This window comes from Kogia breviceps, chromosome 4, assembly GCF_026419965.1.
Source record: "Kogia breviceps isolate mKogBre1 chromosome 4, mKogBre1 haplotype 1, whole genome shotgun sequence".
Classification (NCBI taxonomy): domain Eukaryota; kingdom Metazoa; phylum Chordata; class Mammalia; order Artiodactyla; family Physeteridae; genus Kogia; species Kogia breviceps.
In genome coordinates, this window is record NC_081313.1 from 149,094,767 (window position 1) to 149,112,815 (window position 18,049).

An 18,049-nucleotide genomic window follows, 5' to 3' on the forward strand; every position below is an offset into this window, starting at 1 on the left:
GCTTCTTCTGGAAGAGCACCCTGGGCCCTCAAGCAGAGCACAAAGCCTCTGTAGCTCATCCTGAACCATTTCCATGCTCCCGGGTGTGCTTGGGTCTCAAAAGGGGTGGTGTTTGGGTGGGGGGACAGGGAATCCTTTTGCCAAGAAGGTCTCTGACCCTCAGGAGGAAAATAAATAATAAACAAGCAAACAAACAAATAAAAGCTTAATCCATCCAGATAAAACAGTAAATAATTTACAGAGAAACCATAGAAACTATTCAGTAGAAGAAATGAAAAAGTTAAACTTTAGTTCTGTCCTGTGTCCAGTTCAGAGGGGAAGAAAAAGTGGAAGCAAGTGAGATGGGCTGGGGGGACACAAATTTCACAGTGAACTCCAAGAAAAAAGACCAAAAATGAAACGAAGAGCTGAAGGCAGGAAGAAAGACAGCTGGGAGTATGCTCTTAGCTGACACCAGGACTGAGTGCCCCAGGGCAGGGGCACTGGGTCTCAAGCCGGCCCCTCAGTTGAGGAAGAAGCTTGGCCTTGTCCAGGCTCCCAGGCCAGTGTGCTCACTTGAGACCTCAAGTTCTTCCAAGTTCTGTGTTGCCCCTTCACACCTGCCTTGAAGCCTGAAGAGGATGATGACTGAACCCAAGTCCTCACCATGGATATAACGTTCTAAAACGACACAGATGGGAAGGAATCTGAGGGATCCTGAAGCCAGGAAAGTCGACTTGCTCAGGAACCCAGCCACCCACACCCAGTCAGTAAGAAAGCAGTAACAGCTCAACTTGGCTCTTCCTTGATTTTCAATTTTCATGGTCAGGGAGAACTTGATCCGATCCCAGGACCTATGTAGATAGCTGTGTGTAAGGCATCTGGCCTTTGCAAGCCTCAGTCTGCTCAGCTGGACAACAGGGTTATAATAATACCCTACGTCCTGAAAATAAAGTGTGACACAAAGCCAGCTGCTCAGAGGGAGCTTTGACTTCCGTATCATCACCACTGTTACCTTCCTTGTGGTTTCTGATATTGAGTTGATGCCAAATCACACAGAAGTGGGGCCTGGGCTTATTGATGTGTCCCAGGGACCGTCGATCCCCTGATTTAGTCTTCATATCTACCTCTGTCACAGACTCTTGCTCGTTTTCTCACCTACCATCTGGTTCAACTTCCTCACAATCTCCACATCTAGGTAGCATCTCCAATAAGGTGTAAAGTGATGGTAATTACAATTAGTTCATGGGAAATAGGTGGCTCTTAGCACCAAGAGAGTGGCTGGAATTTGAGACTGTGACAGTCCCTGGGGAAATATGGGCAGCAGGGGACCCTGCTTTCTCTGTGTCAGCCAAGCCCTGCCACCACTATTAATCTGCATATGACTTCCACCTCTGAAGCCAGGGTCAGGGACCTACCTCCAGCTTCAGGGTTGATGTTCAAGGAAGCCTCCCCACCTCATCCTTTTGGAATTGTGAATCACTACATTGTACACCTGTAACTTACATAATATTGTACCTCAACTATATTTCAATAAAAAATAATAATGAAAAACCACTTCTGGGAATGATTCACTGTGAGACCCTGGCATCAGAGATCCAAATGGTCACTATTCCCTTTCCTGGGATGCTGTGCATGACTTTACTTCTCTTGGTAACTTGGCTGATGGGAGCACTTTTTTTTTGAACATTTTTTTTTTTTTTACTGGAGCAAAATTCCTTTACAATATTGTGTTAGTTTCTGCTGTACAATGAAGTGAATCTGCTATATGTATACCTATATCCCATCCCTCTTGGACGTCCCTCCCAACCCCTGATCCCACCCATCTAGTTGTCACAGAGCACCGAGCTGAGCTCCCTGTGATACATAGCAGGTTTCTACTACCTATCTATTTTACACATGGTAGTGTATTTATGTTAAAATGAATCTCCCAATTTGTCCCACTCTCCCCTTCCCCCTCTGTGTCCACATGTCTGTTCTCTACATCTATGTCTCTATTCCTGCCCTACAAATAAGTTTATCTGTACCATTTTTCTGGATTCCACATATATGTGTTAATATATGATATTTGTTTTCCTCTTTCTGGCTTACTTCACTCTGTATTACAGACTCTAGGTCCATACACATCTCTACAAATGACCCAATTTCGTTCCTTTTTATGGCTGAGTAATATTCCATTGTATATATGTACCACACCTTCTTTACCCATTCATCTATTGTTGGATGGACATTTAGGTTGTTTCCATGATCAGGTTATTGTAAATAGTGCTGCAATGAACATTAGGGTACCTGTGTCCTTTTGAATTATGGTTTTCGCAGGGCATATGCCCAGTAGTGGGATAGCTGAATTCATATAGTAGTTCTATTTTTACCTTCTTAAAGAACCTCCATACTGTTCTCCATAGTGGCTGTATCAATTTACATTCCCACCAACAGTGCAGAAGGGTTCCCTTTTCTCCATACCTTCTCCAGCATTTATTGTTTGTAGATTTTTTGATTATGGCCATTCTGACCAGTGTGAGGTGATACCTCATTGTAGTTTTGATTTACATTTATCTAATAATTAGTAATGTTGAGTATATTTTCATGTGCCTCTTAGCCATCTGTATGTCTTCTTTGGTGAAATGTCTATTTAGGTCTTCTGCCCATTTTTAATTTTATTTATTTATTTATTTATTTATTTAAAAATATTTATTTATTTATTTATTATGGTTGTGTTGGGTCTTCATTTCTGTGTGAGGGCTTTCTCTAGTTGTGGCAAGTGGGGGTCACTCTTCATCGCGGTGCACGGGCCTCTCACTATCGCGGCCTCTCTTGTTGCAGAGCACAGACTGCAGACACACAGGCTCAGTAATTGTGGCTCACGGGCCGAGGTGCTCTGCGGCATGTGGGATCTTCCCAGACCAGCATCCAAACCTGTGTCCACTGCATTAGCAGGCAGACTCTCAACCACTGCACCACCAGGGAAGACCCTGCCCATTTTTTAATTGGATTTTTTTTTTATTGAGCTCCATGAGCTGTTTGTATAATTAGGAGATTAATCCTTTGTCTGTTGCTTCATTTGCAAATATTTTCTTCCATTCTGAGAGTTGTCTTCTCATCTTGTTTATAGTTTCCTTTGCTGTGCAAAAGCTTTTAAGTTTCATTAGGTCCCATTTGTTTATTTTTGTTTTTATTTTCATTACTCTAGGAGGTGGGTCAAAAAATAATTTATGGGGGTTCATGTCAAAGAGTGTTTTTTCCTATGTTTTCCTCTAAGAGTTTTATAGTTTCTGATCTTACATTTAGCTCTTTAATCCATTTTGAGTTTATTTTTGTGTATCGTGTTAGAGAATGTTCTAATTTCATCCTTTTACATGTAGCTGTCCAGTTTTCCCAGCACCACTTATTGAAGAGGCTGTCTTTTCTCCATTGTATGTTCTTGACTCCTTTGTCATAAATTATGTGACCATATGTATGTGGGTTTATCTCCGGGCTTTCCACCCTATACCAGTGATCTGTATTTCTGTTTTTGTGCCAATACCATACAGTCTTGATTGCTGTAGCTTTGTAGGATACTTTGAAGTCAGGTAGCCTGATTCCTCCAGCTCAGTTTTCCTTTCTCAAGATTGCTTTGGCTATTCGGGGTCTTTTGTGTTTCCATACAAACTGTAAAAGTTTTTGTTCTAGTTGTGTGAAAACTGCCATTGGTAGTTTGATAGGGATTGCATTGAATCTGTAGATTGCTTTGGGTAGTATAGTCATTTTAACAATATTGATTCTTCCAATCCAAGAACATGGTATAGTTCTCCATCTGTTTATGTCACCTTTGATTTCTTTCATCAGTGTTTTATAGTTGTATGAGTACAAGTCTTTTGCCTACTAAAGTAGGTTTAGTCCTAGGTATTTTATTCTTTTTTTTGCAATGGTAAATGGGAGTGTTTCCATAATTTCTCTTCAGATTTTTCATCATTAGTGTATAGGAATGCAAGAGATTTCTGTGCATTAATTTTGTATCCTGCAACTTTACCAAATTCTTTGATTAGCTCTAGTAGTTTTCTGGTGACATTTTAAGGAATCTCTATGTATAGTATCATGTCATCTGCAAACAGTGACAGTTTTACTTCTTTTCCAATTTGAATTCCTTTTATTTCTTTTTCTTCTCTGATTGCCATGGCTGGAATTCCAAAACTATGTTGAATAATAGTGGTGAGAGTGGACATCCTTGTCTCATTCCTGATCTTAGAGGAAATGCTTTCAGTTTTTCACCATTGAGTATGATGTTTGTTGTGGGTTTGTCATATATGTTCTTTATTATGTCGAGGTAGGTTCCCTCTATGCCCATTTTCTGGAGAGTTTTTTTCATAAATGGGTGTTGAATTTTGTCAAAAGCTTTTTCTGCATCTATTGAGATGATCATATTTTTTTGTCCTTAATTTTTTACTATGGTGTATCACATCGATTGATTTGCATATATTAAAGAATCCTTACATTCCTGGGATAAATCTCACTTGATCATGGTGTATGATCCTTTAAATGTGTTGTTGGATTCTGTTTGCTAGTATTTTGCTGAGGATTTTTGCATCTATGTTCATCAGCTATATTAGCCTGTAATTTTCTTTTTTGTGTGTGATGTCTTTGTCTGATTTGGTATCTGGGTGATGGTGACTTCATAGAATGAATTTGGCAGTGTTCCTCCCTCTGCAATTTTTTGGAAGAGTTTGGGAAGGATAGGTGTTAATTATTCTCTAAACGTTTGATAGAATTCGCCTGTGAAGCCATCTTGTCCTGAACTTTTGTTTGTTGGATGATTTTTAATTACAGTTTCTGTTGCATTACTTGTGATAAGCCTTTTTATTTTTTCTAATTCTTCCTGGTTCCATCTTGGAAAATTGTACCTTTTCAAGAATTTGTCCACTTTATTGGCATATAGTTGTATGTAGTAGGCTCTTATAATCCTTTGTATTTCTGCGGTGTCAGTTGTCTCATCTCCTTTTTCATTTCTAATTTTATTGATCTGTGTCCTCTCTCTTTTATTCTTGATGAGTCTGGCTAAAGGTTTATCAATTTTGTTTATCTTCTCAAAGAACCAACTTTTAGTTTTACTGATTTTTGCTATTGTTTTCTTCATTTCTATTTCATTTATTTCTGCTCTGATCTTTATGATTTCTTTCCTTATACTCATTTTGGGTTTTCTTTGTTCTTCTCGTTCTAGTTGCTTTAGTTGTAAGGTTAGATTAATTATTTAAGTTTTTTCTTGTTTTTTGAGGTGAGATTGAACTAAACTTCCCTCTTAGAACTGCTTTCACTGCACCCCCTAGGTTTTGGGTCATCTTCTTTTCATTGTCATTAGTTTCTGTGTGTTTTTAAATTTATTTGTTGATTTCTTTGGTGATCTCTTGGTTATTTAGTAGTGCACGGTTTAGCCTCTATGTATTTGTGTTTTTAAGTTTTTTTTTCCTGTAATTGATTTCCAATCTCATAATGTTGTGGTCAGAAATGACGCTTGATAGGATTTCAATTTTGTTAAATTTTCCAAGACCTTATTTGTGACCCAAGATGTGATCTATCCTGGAGAATGTTCCATGTGCACTTGAGAAGAAAGTGTATTCTGCCACTTTCAGGTGGAATGTCTTATAAATATAAATTAAATCAACCTGGTCTATTATGTCATTTAAAGCTTGTGTTTCCTTATTTATTTTCTGTTTGGATGATCTGACCATTTGTATAAGTGGGGTGTTAAAATCCCCTACTGTTATTGTGTTACTGTCGATTTCCCCTTTTATGCCTGTTAGCATTTGCCTTATGTGTTGAGGTGCTCCTACGTTGGGTGCATAAATATTTACAATTGTTATAGCTTCTTCTTGGATTGATCCATTGATCATTATGTAGTGTCCTTCCTTATCTCTTGTAACAGTCTTTATTTTAAAGTCGATTTTATTGGATACGAGTATTGCTACTCCAGCTTTCTTCTGATTTCCATTTGCATGGAATATCTTTTTCCATCCCTTTATTTTCAGTCTGTATGTGTCTCTAGGTCTGAAGTGGGTCTCTTGTAGACAGCATATATATGGGTCTTGTTTTTGTATCCATTCAGCCAGTCTGTGTCTCTTGCTTGGAGCATTTAATCCATTTACATTCAAGGTTATTATTGATATGTATGTTCCTATTACCTTTTTCTTAATTGCTTGGGTTTGTTTTTGTGGGTCTTTTTCTCTCTTGCATTTTGTACCTAGAGAAGTTCCTTTAGCATTTATTGTAAATCTGGCTTGGTGGTGCTGAATTCTCTTAGTTTTTGCTTGTCTGAAAAGCTTTTGATTTCTCCATCAAATCTGAATGAGATCCTTGCTGGGTATAATAATCTTGGTTGTAGATTTTTCTCTTTCATCACTTTAAGTATATCCTGCTACTCCCTTCTGACTTGCAGAGTTTCTGCTGAAAAATCAGCTCAAAACCTCATGAGGATTCCTTTGTATGTTATATTTTGCTTTTCCCTTGCTGCTTTTAATATTTTTTCTTTGTATTTAATTTTTGTTAGTTTGATTAATATGTGTCTTGCTGTGTTTTTCCTAGGATTTATCCTGAATGGGATTCTCTGCACTTTCTGGAATTGCGTGACTATTTCCTTTCCTATGTTAGGGAAGTTTTCCACTATAATCTCTTCAAATATTTTCTCAGACCCTTTCTTTTTCTCTTCTTCTTTTGGGACCACTATAATTCAAATGTTGGTGCGTTTAGTATTGTCCCAGAGGTCTCTGTGATTGTCTTCAATTCTTTTCATTCTTTTCTTTTTATTCTGCTCCTTGGCAGTTATTTCCACCATTCTGTCATCCAGCTCACGTATTCTTTCTTCTGACTCAGTTATTCTGTTATTGATTCCTTCTAGTGTATTTTTCATTTCAGTTATTGTGTTGTTCATCTCTGTTTGTTAGTTCTTCTAGATCTTAGTTAAACTTTTCTTGTATTTCTCAAGCTGTGCCTCCATTCTATTTCTGAGATTATGGATCATCTTTACCATCATTACTCTGAATTCTTCTTCAGGTAGGTTGCCTATTTCCTCTTCATTTATTTGGTCTTGTAGGTTTTTACCTTGCTCCTTCATCTGTGACATAATTTTTGTCATTTCTTTTTTTTTTTTTTTTTTGGTGGGTGGGATTGTGTCCCTGTCTTGCTGGTTGTTTGGCCTGAGGTTTCCAGCACTGGAGTTTGTAGGCTGTTGGGTAGAGCTGGGTCTTGGTGCCAAGATGAGGACCTCAGGAGACCTCACTCCAATGAATATTCCCTGGGCTCTGAGGTTCTCAGTTAGTCCAGTGGTTCAGACTCAGAGCTCCCACTGCAGGAGCTCTGGCCCAACCCCAGACTTGTAAGCCAAGATACCACAAGGTGCATGGGGCAGCAAAAAAAAAGAAAAAAGAAAAGGAGCAGAACAATAACAAAAGTAAGAAATAAAATTAAATTAGAAAGCAAACATGTATGTTAGAAAGAATAAAAAAGTATATATATAGATGAAACAACAACTTGAAGGTAAAACAGAACCACAATAGTAAAAAAAAAAAAAGAAAAGAAAAAGAAGAAAAAAGCAGGAAAAAAGGCCTTGGCTGTGGGGGGTGGGGAGGCGGGGCCTAAGTAGGGGTAGGGTTTAGCTGGTGGATGAGGCCTATGCTTAGGAACCACAGGGCCAGAAAAGACCCTGAGGGGGTGAGGGGTGGGGCTTAAGCTCAATGCAGCCAGAGGGAACCAGGTGTGCCTCTGGCCTTGGAGGGGAGAGGACCAGGTCCAGGAGCCCAGCAGGCTTCACAGGGCCAAGTGGGTGTGGGAAATGCCCAAGGCACCTCCCTGATACCCTGACCCCAGATGGTCCCTGCTGCCCACCTCTCCTCCTCTTCCCCCCTCTTCCCTCTCTCCTACACCCTTAGGATCCCCACAGCTGAGGGGGCCTCGGAGGGCAGAGGACCAGGCCCAGGAGCACAGCAGGCTTCCTTGGGCCTGAGTGGGTGGGGGAAACATCCTCTGCACCTCCCCTGATCCTCCAATCCCAGAGAGCCCCCCCCACCTCTCCTCTTCTTCCCCCGCCTCTCTCCTATGCCCCTAGGACCAGTGCATCCTGGAAGGGGCCTCTGAGGGCGGAGGACCTGGCCCAGGAGCCCTGCAGGCTTTCTGGGGCCTGATTGGGCAGGGGAGATGCTAGGTGCACTCCCCTATGATCCTCCAAGTCCCTGAGGGCCTGTCCAGACATGGGAACGCCTCCCCCCTCTCAGCCACCCCTTAGGGGCGCTTGCTTGTCCTGTCCAGCCTCCACTTCTTCTCCTTCCTCACTCCCCACTCATCCTACCCAGTTGCTCGGGGGTTACTACCATCTCCTTGGGTGTGGTGGTCCCTCACCAGTGTCCAGCAGGTGTCCTAGGTGTGGGGAGATGGGAACTCCACATCCTCCCCTGCCACTATCTTGACTCCACCCCTGATGGGAGCACTTTTGGGGACACCAGAACCCCTGGAATTACTTGACCCAAGTAGCTGGTCTCCCCAGCATAAGAGCAACCATGTCCTGAGTCCACTGCCCATCTTGCTTGGGTCCTCCCTTCTCTCAACCTTCCTCACTCCCATGCTCACATCTACAGTCACATTTGGATGCTTAAAGCCCCTGCAGAATATATCAAGACCAGCATTCTTCTCAAGTCCCCTGGGGCATATTCACTCATCCAGTTAAAAACAGATATTGAAAAGACTCATAGTGATTAGTGGTTTTAGCTTTGTTTCAGTTCATAGTTCAGATCAATAATTATTTGAAGATTTAGTTCAGATCGTAGTTCAACTGAGAGGTGTGTGAACAAAGAATATTGCCTGTCACTTCAGTTAACAAAGTATGTTGTGACCATAAAGCCATCAGCCACTGCACCCACCCTTCTCCCCATCCCCACCACCTCAGCCTGCCATAGTGTATCTTGAGGGGAATTCAGGAAGGAGAAAAACAGGGTTCTGGTCCTAGATAGTTAAGGTGTCTATCAAAGGGATAATTTCAGTGAGCCCAGACTGTTGCATCTTCCCATACATAGAAAAGCAGCAAAATCATTAACTTGAGATGTCTGTTTTTTGTGATTAGCAGCAATCTTTTGATGTCCCACTACACAGTTTTATTTCAGCAAAAACTCCAATATATCTTGGCTCTTCCCTGTTGACTGAAAAAAATGCACAATGTGAGAGTTGTGAGTTAAGTTTTATTGGGCCCAAAATGAGGACTATAGCCCAGGAGACAGCATTTCAGATAGCTCTGAGAGGCTGCTCCCAAGAGGTGGGGGGAAGGTCAATATATATGTGATTTTGGTGAAGGGGAAGTACGTGCAATCAAGCACATATTTTTTGCAGAATCTTTCTGCTAGTCCCATGAAAGTTATTGCTAGTCACAAGGAGCAGACGTCACTATGAAGGATTTTAGTGCTTTTCTGGTTATGAGGAGATGCAAGAATTGGGCTCATAAAATCGTCTCTTGAAAATATCTAACTATCTGAAGACTTGTTCTGCCAGTTTTTCCAGAGTACAGAGGGCCTCATTCCTGATCTCCACCCTGAACTCCTTTCAGGGGATGTTGAAGGTCAGCAGCTGCAGCAGCTCATAATTTGATCCTTGTAAAGGTAGATGGCAAGTGCCAATTTGTAGGTGACATCCCTTGTCTCTTTGGAACAGTCCCTCAGAGAGATCTGAGAGGCTGTATCCCAGGCTTAAGTCCTCAGTAAGTCTGCCCAATAAAACATAATTCTCAGCTTTTAGGTTGTGCATTTTCTTTCAGTCGACAGGTGCTATATCCAGTCCACAAAAAAGAGAACCCCACACCCTCCTTCTGTCTTCCTGGCCCAGGAAGTGAGTTTGGTGTGGGGAGGAGGGCAGAATGGAAGGGCTTGGAACCTGATGGAAACAGTCCCCTGACTGTTTCTGACTGGGAGATGTTGCTGGGAAGAACTGACCTCCCCAGGGCCTATGTTGGCCATAGCCTTGTGTCCAGGTGGTGCCAAATAGCAGCTCAGCTCAATGGAATATGAGCAGAAAAGCTACCTGTCACTTCCAGTTTGGGACAGTGGAGATGCAGGTGGGAACCTGGGGCTGGAGTAGAGTGGATTCCAAGGAGAGTGGGAGACCTTGGGGGTCTGAGGGGAGAGGGTTTCTATATCTTGACTGGAGGAGTGGTTACATGGGCACATTTGTCAAAACTCACTAGTTGGTACACATACATTTTACTGTATGTAAATCACACAATATATGAATGAAGCTAATTCTAAAGAAAATAAAATAACCTGGACAAAAGAGCTCTACCAACTGTAAAGAGCTGTGAAAATCAGTGATTCATGATTTGTCCAACTGCACAATGTGAGTATAGAATTCTGTGGACCTCCTCAGACACAGGGCTTAGGCTGGAGCCCAGGCTGGGACTAAGGAAGAATTGGCAGCAAGGTGCTTTATCTGGGTGGGAAGTCCTAGACCCTGCCCAGAAGACAGGAATCCAGAGTTAAGTGTGGACAGCCAAGGAAAGGAATGTAGACATTGAACAGGAGTGGTGCTTTGCCCTGGTCCCTACTCTGGGTGAGGAGGCAGGAGCCAACAGTGCAAATAGAAGTGCATAGAATGGTGTGAATTACTCTCAATTACAGCAGCCGGACAGAGCATTTGCTCTGGGCATGTCCCTACTACTTCTCCATTTAACCTCCCTCCCTGTACTGTCTTTCTGCTATCTTTCTACCTGTACCCTACAGTCTGGAACCTCCCAGAACGGAAAACCAATCCTACTCCTACTTCTGTGCTTACCTCTGCCGTGGCCCTCTTCAGCCCTCAGTCTAAAGCCCAAGTCTTTCCAATGTGTGGAACCTCCTGGGATCTAGCCCTGCTCACCTTCCAGCTGCATTCCCAGTCCTCAGCCCTGATTTCCATTCCTGTGTGACTCTTTGCAATTCCCCAAAAGTACCACTTCTTCTCATCGAACCTGAGCAGGGGAACTTCCAGGAGGTTCTAAGAGCAGGTCAGCTCTGGTGGTGCCCTTGGCTGCCTGGAGTCAGCAGCCACGTGAAGATGTAAGCAAGCTGTGCTGTGGCCTATGCAGTCATGGTGGCAGCAGCCATGGAGATCTGGGGAGGGGATGAAAAGGGAGAGGGAATCCTGAGACACAGAAGCAGCTATAACCTCAATGAGGCCAGCATGGTCTGAGAGAAGTGGGCCAGGGCTGCACCTTCCACATCACTCTTTCTGGTAGTCCACCTTCTCCCTAGAGGATGGGGAGAGCTGCTTTCAAACTGGGGTCATTTGCATAGACTAGTATTTACTCCTTGACAAGGGGAACTATGTTGGCAGCTTTTATAACCACAGGCATCAGACCTTATCAGTATCTCTCTAGTAGTAGTGGGAAACTGAGGCATAGAGAGATGACATCTGTTGCCCAAGGTTCCAGGCCTGGAATTTGAAGGTATGCCTCTGGCTCTAGAGGCCATGGCCCTTACCACCAAGCCATACTGGCTCTGATCCTGGCACCTTGATCCTGCAAGGTGCATGCGGATAAACTACTTCCTCCCAGGCCATGTAATTGAGTCCTGGTCCCTGGGGCATGCTGCATGGTCTTCTAGACTCTCTGCATGTCAGCCAGCTGGATGCAGAACGTTTAACTAAGAGCCAAAGAATCCCAGAGGATGGGAGAACCATGGAATAGAAGGAGTCTGACCCCTTCCTCACTCTCAGAGGGGTGCTGCCCAGGATAGCTGCCCCTTCAGGAACATCTATATGGGTTTAAATAACTGAGAAATCAACTTTCCTTGTATTAAAACCCGAAGTTTTTTTTTTTAGTAAGATCTATTTGTTACAGCAGCACAACTTAACTTATTATTAATTGCAAAGGAGAAAAACAGTAACTTTACAGTGGAGAAACCTGACAGATATGACCTTAAACAAGCAATCAATATTAACATCACCAATTGATATGATATATCGACATCATGTAACTCCTGATAAGATGCACTGGGGATCTGTACCCATGTTCCTCTTCATGCAAGGCTACAAGACACATCATTTCTGTGGTATTCTTGCCAAAAAGACATAGCCTCAATCTTATCATAAGAAAACTTCAGACATGCTCTAATTTCTGAAAAATAACTGGTCAATAAAATAGACTCCAGAACTGTCACAGAGTGTGGGAGACTGAGGAGACATAACAACTAAATTCAGAGAATTGGATCCTGGACCAGAGAAAGGACATTAGTGAAAGCTGGCAAAAGTCAAATGAGGTCTGTTAGTTAGCAGTATGGTTTCAATGCTAACTTCCTGGTTTTAGTAATTGCAGTGTGGTTATGTAAGATATGAATGTAAGAGGAAGGTGGGTGAAGGGGGTACTAGAACTCTCTGAACTATTTTTGAAACACTTTGAGAAATCTAAATTTATTTCAAAATAAAAAACTTAAATAAATAAATGACAATGAACGTGGTGATGAGCTACCATCAGATGGCCTTTCTGGTGGCTTTGGTCTTAATCATCAGCAGCAAGCCTGGACAATAAAGACCCACACTGGGTCACACCTTTCAAAGTTTTTGTTACAGAAAACCCCATTCTTCCGAGTCCAGCTCAAGGCCCCCCTTATTTACTAAAACTGGGCTTCTGTGCATATTGGATTGAATGGTTTTCTTGCTCCCTGGGTATCTGCTATGGAGTTGAGGACCCTGCCTTTGATAGTAGTTCTCTGAGAGGAGGGGCTGGGCCTCTGTAGCCATGTTCCATTCTGCACAAGGCTAAGAGACACCTGGTCAGCAGGGCACTGACAGCATTATGCCCCTGCCTGGGAGGTTAAGCAGGGGAATCTGACAAATTTCAGCAACCCCTGTGCACCCCTTTTGGCTCTTGCGGTGACAGTGTCCTAGACAATGTCACTGTGGGCCTGAGACTACAGCCAGTACGATTGCTGAAGAGCCAGATATCAGTGCTGGGGTCAACACAGGGCATTATGGCTGGGGCCCCCCATGAGTGTGAGGATGGGGACAGTGGCATGTTGATCCCCAGAAGGGCAGGGCTGTAAGCAAAAGATGCCAGCAAGGTGGAAGGCTCTGCTTCTCAGAAGCAAATTAGACAGGGATCAGGGAGGTCCTGAGAGCCCACACACAAAGGTGCAAGGATTTCAAAGGCAAGTAACTGGGAAGTGGTGCTGGACAGTGGCTTGAAGGAAGCCCAGCCCAGAACATATCAGGAGAGATTTGGTCATTGAGTGAACCAACGCTTTAATAATAAAGAATAATGTGGCTATCACAGGGCATTACTTGGAAGGCTGTGACTGCTACTGCTACTCACTGAGCAGTTAAACAGGGGAGGGGAGGGTTTGAGGGTGCAGATCTCAGAGCAGGAAGCCCAGCAGGAGAAGGCTGGCAAGGGTCAAGGGTGTGAAGAAGACTTTAGAGCCAGTGTCAGGGGTGGTGCTCAGGGTAGCGGGAGTGGGTGTTGAGGAGGCATCGGAGCTGTCTCCACACTCAAACTTTAGGAAAGTGACTCCTCCAACCGTCCAATTTTCAGTAACCAGGAACTCACAGGTGGAGTTGTTGGCATTGGAGCAGCCTTTCAGCAGCACGAGCTTCATCTCTGTGAATACAAAAGAGACAGTAAGGACTTCACAGCCCCTTCGTCCTTCCTCCCCAGTGACCTGCAAGAGCTGAAACAGGTCTGTTCCTGACACAGGAGCTTGGAAGAAGGAGCCCAGGATCAAGAACACCAAATGGTGATGGCAGAGTGGCTGTGGAGGTGAGGGCCTAGATACCCTCTCTCAACCAGTCCTGGAGGAAAACTGAGGCTCCTGGAGGTGGATGTGAACCTGAGCTCATAGGTTAGGGGTAGAGCTGGACCTGGGACTGAACTCTTCAGTGTTTTCCTGAGTAGCTGACAGGTGGTGAAATCCAGGGACAGGCTCAGACCCTCCGTAGTCCTCTGCTCTCAATCCAGGAGGGAGTCAGCACTTCAGACCTGCTCCTGACATCCCCTCCTCTAGGTTCTGCTTTCCATCCCCACTCCTCTCTGGACCTGAATTCTCTCTGCCTGAGTTTTCCCTGAGAAGAGGGAAAAACAGCCAGAGGGGATGCAGAGAGACCCCTGTGTCTTAACTCTAAATCTGTGTTGTGATGTGTTTGACCCTGTTTTAAGGTGCAGGTCCTAGGAAAAGACTAGGGAATTTGCAAAGAAGATGTGACTGTGATTGCAGCTACCTTTTACTGAGTACTTACTATGTGCCAGTATTGCTCTGTAGGCTGCAAGTCAAACAGCCCTGGAGGAGGGGCAGCTCACAGGGGAGGAAGGGGCTGGAGGAGGTGACTGGCTACTTGTTAGAGGCAGGGCTGCAATTTGAGTTCAAGACTGACTCCATACGTGCTCTGAGAAGGAGGGGGAAACTGCCACATCCCAGTAAAGAAAGCAATTCATTGCTGCTTTAGAGCAAATATCAGTGCTGGAGGTTGAATTAGAGTGTGTTAGGAAGATGTGTTGCCTGGCACATGGCTACAGTATTTTTTTAACATCTGTATTGGAGTATAGTTGCTCTACAACGGTGTGTTAGTTTCTGCTGTGTAACAAAGTGAATCAGCTATACATATACATATGTTCCCATATCTCTTCCCTCTTGCATCTCCCTCCCTCCCACCCTCCCTATCCCACCCCTCTAGGTGGTCACAAAGCACCAAGCAGATCTCCCTGTGCCATACAGCTTGGGCAAAAACAAAATCCTACAATTATGATGGCTTTGATCTGTCTGGCTTTCAGATTAAGTCAAAGCCTGGGAATTTGCAGACACCTGGGAATAGGGTGAGCAGAAAGAACATGTCCTTCAATGCCATTGTTGCCCTCAGACACACCTTTGGAATTAAACATCAGAGCTGTGTAAACATCAAGATCCTTAAATGTCTATTACTATGTGAAATAAGTCACTCTGAAAAGGCTACAAACGATATCATTCCAACTATAGACATTCTGATAAAGGCAAAACTATAGAAAGAGTAAAAAAATCAGAGGTTGCCAGTGGTTAGGGATGAATAGACAGAGTACAGAGGATTTTTAGGTCAGTGAAACTACAATACTGTGTATGATATTATAACAGTAGATACATGTCATTATACTTTTGTCGAAACCCATAGAAGGTACATCACAAACAGTGACCCCTAATGGACTCTGGTTGATAACAATGTGTCAGTGTAGGCTCATGGATGGTAACAAATGTACTTTTTGGTGGGTGATGTTGATAGTGGGAAACTATATATGTGTAAGGGAAAGGGGTATAGGAAAAATCTTTATATCTTCCTCTCAATTTTCCTGTGAATCTAAAACTGCTCTAAAAAATAAAGTCTATATTTTTAAAAGTAAAAAGAAGTTCAGAAGTGTGATGCTTGGCCCCACTAAGAAATCTGCAATTGCAATTAAGCAATTAAGCAATTAAGCAATTAAGTATCGATTTCTGATACTATAATTGCCATTTAACAAAAGTTGAAATCAAATTGTACCTGGATGTTAGTGCTCTTAAACTCATTAATCTAAGTCATATTGTGGCAGAGACTGACTGGCTGTTCATTTTAGCTTCATTTTTTTTCCTGCTGGGCCACCGCTAGGTCTGGGTTCCAGCCAACAGAAAGTGGAAGGGAGTGTTGTACTCACTTCTAGGAGTTGCCTGTAAAAACCTTCCTGCTTTCTCCACTCCTTCTCTTCCCCCACCTGGTGGCGAGAGACGTAAAGGATACAGAAGAGAACTGCCAAGTCCTGAGTGGGTAGGGGCCAGAGCCTCAAGATGGAAGGAACCCAGGGCCCTGGACTCTGCAATGAACTGCACCATGAGCAAGAAATAAACATATGTTGCATTGAGCCATAGGACTTGGAGGTTGCCCTTTAACAGTAATTAACTTATCCTAATTAATAAATGTATTATTTAAATATTCAGCTGTAATATTTGCCTGGCTATTTAAGGAATAATATTTATTGGTTTTATCTTGTATGATGGTTAATTTGTATCTCATAATGGTTAATATCAAATTACTTTTGTCGAAAAGAACAGTTGGTTGGATTTTTTTTTGAGAGAGATCATCAGTATGGTTCATTTTCAAGTTTACAATGACTTTTTTTAAAGTATGAAGTGCTGTATTGGTTGTTTACCATCACCACAGGGGAATAGATCATGGCTAAAATGTTAAATAGAATTTTTTTATTTTGATGTTGTTGTTCTTTTTTCAATTGGTTGGGTATTAAAGCCCTGTTTGACTCTTCCTTCCAGGTGACTCAAGCTGTCATAAGCCAGTACCTCTCAGTGACATGCAGAGAAGGGAAGTGTACATATAAAAGGAAATAAAAGTCAGACCTACCCATACCTACAGAACAGTCACCCTGGTAAAGAAATAAATGCCAGGAGTGACATGATGCCCTTAAACGAGACTGGCTTGATTACAAGCCATAAGAGAACAGGGCTCAAGAGAACGACAGCCCAGGAGAAATGAACTCTGGACTGAGGTGGTAGAAATAGCAACCAGCTCAAAGCTACATTAGCCTCACTATCACAAAGGCATCCTGACCTTATTGCATCTTCCTACTAACCTCCTCCAGGCCTTTTTTTGTTAATCCAAAATTTATGATCCAAGGCATGACATGTTTTAAACTCAAGTCCCATAAAAAGGAAATGACATACCATTCTTAAATTCTACGATTAGATGGACACATCTTTCTTCTTTATAACATTTCCAGATTGTCTCATTACAGGAAGTTTCATTAGATCCATAACATGCAAGGCAGTCTGTGTTGCTGGACACCTCTTCCTGTGGGGGATCTGGGTAGAGTAAGAGTCATTAACTCAGAACAGTGTTATCACAAATATCACGGTACTGCCTTGGGTGGAAGGGGAAAGGCAGACAAAGACGCTAGCCAGAGAGACCTCTCAGGGTCTCTCTGCATGCTCAGGAATCTCAGATCCTGCCATAAAAATACCAGTCATCCCATCCCATGTCCCACCAAAATATTTACAGCACACAACCTCACAGACCTGCCCTTACAGACCATCCAGTCTTCAAGAACTGTGGTCAGTGAGAGTGTTAGGATGAGAAAGGGAAAGGTAAGATTTTGAGCTAAAACCTACCTATAGCTAATGTCAACAGTAGCCAGCTATTCTGAACATTAGCCAACAGGTGTGTGACTATGACTAAATCTAGCTCTGAATAAATGAACACAGGCCATTATTTAACATTGTGACTTGGATTAAAAAAAATTATATCGAGACTCAGCTCTGCTATTAATAAACCATGCTCTATGACTATGGCCACGTTTTCTCCTCTTCAAAAAGAAGGCTTTGATCTAAGCCAACAGTTCTCAAATGGTGGTCCAGGGACTCCTGGGGATCCCTGAGACCCTTTCAGGGAGTTCACTAGGTCAAAATCATTTTCATGATAATACTAAGATGTTCTTTGCTTCTTTTACTCTCTTTCTCTCATGAAAATACAATGGAGTTTTCCAGAGGCTACATGACATGTGAGATTGCAACAGACTAAGAGAACAAGCAAATCTGAGAACCCAGCTGTATTCTATTAAACCAGAAATTAAGGAGCTTTGAGAAAACATGGAGCAATGCTATTCTTCCCACTAAATATTTTTTGTTTTGGAAAATAGTTATTTCTATGTAAAAGAAAATGTTATTAATGGTAACATGTATTGAGTTTTATTATTTTTTAGTGAACTAATTTTTAAAATTTCTTAGCCTTATTTTTAATATAGTAAATATTGATAGATATAGTCCACAGAAACAAACTTTATTTGGAGTCCTCAATAATTTTTAAGACTTAGAGTCTTGAAAGAGGTCCTGAGGCCACACAATTTGAAAGCTACTAATGAGCATCTAGTACCCTCCCACACATCTCAGAGTGCTGTGATTTCTGTCCTTACTGCGAAAGGGGAAAGCATGGTAGTAGCGCTGGTTTTCCTCATTTGTTTCTCAAGTAGTTGTTGCATGTCAGTTGTTAAATTTACCCAAGTATGCACTGAAGTGCCTAGACTTAAGATGTCCACCCAAGAGTGAGAACCATAGGTGGTGAAGGAAGGGACGGAGCTGGGAGGACAGAGGAAGGA

At 42.5% G+C, this 18,049-nt stretch overlaps 1 protein-coding gene and 1 pseudogene across 1 annotated transcript in view; one reads left to right on the plus strand and one right to left on the minus strand.

The window, feature by feature from the left end:
• Window positions 1–12,998, plus strand: part of LOC131755790 (TGF-beta-activated kinase 1 and MAP3K7-binding protein 2-like) — a 28,793-nt pseudogene extending 15,795 nt beyond the window's left edge.
• The window catches only part of LYPD8 (LY6/PLAUR domain containing 8), a 39,457-nt gene continuing 33,752 nt past the window's right edge, over window positions 12,345–18,049 (minus strand). Inside the window, exons 6-7 of the mRNA XM_059062403.2 lie at window positions 16,623–16,760; window positions 12,345–13,552 (exon numbers count right to left, since the gene is read on the minus strand). Coding sequence (XP_058918386.1) covers window positions 13,311–13,552; window positions 16,623–16,760 — 380 coding nt within the window. The 3' untranslated portion in view covers window positions 12,345–13,310. The remainder of the gene's footprint in view (window positions 13,553–16,622; window positions 16,761–18,049) is intronic.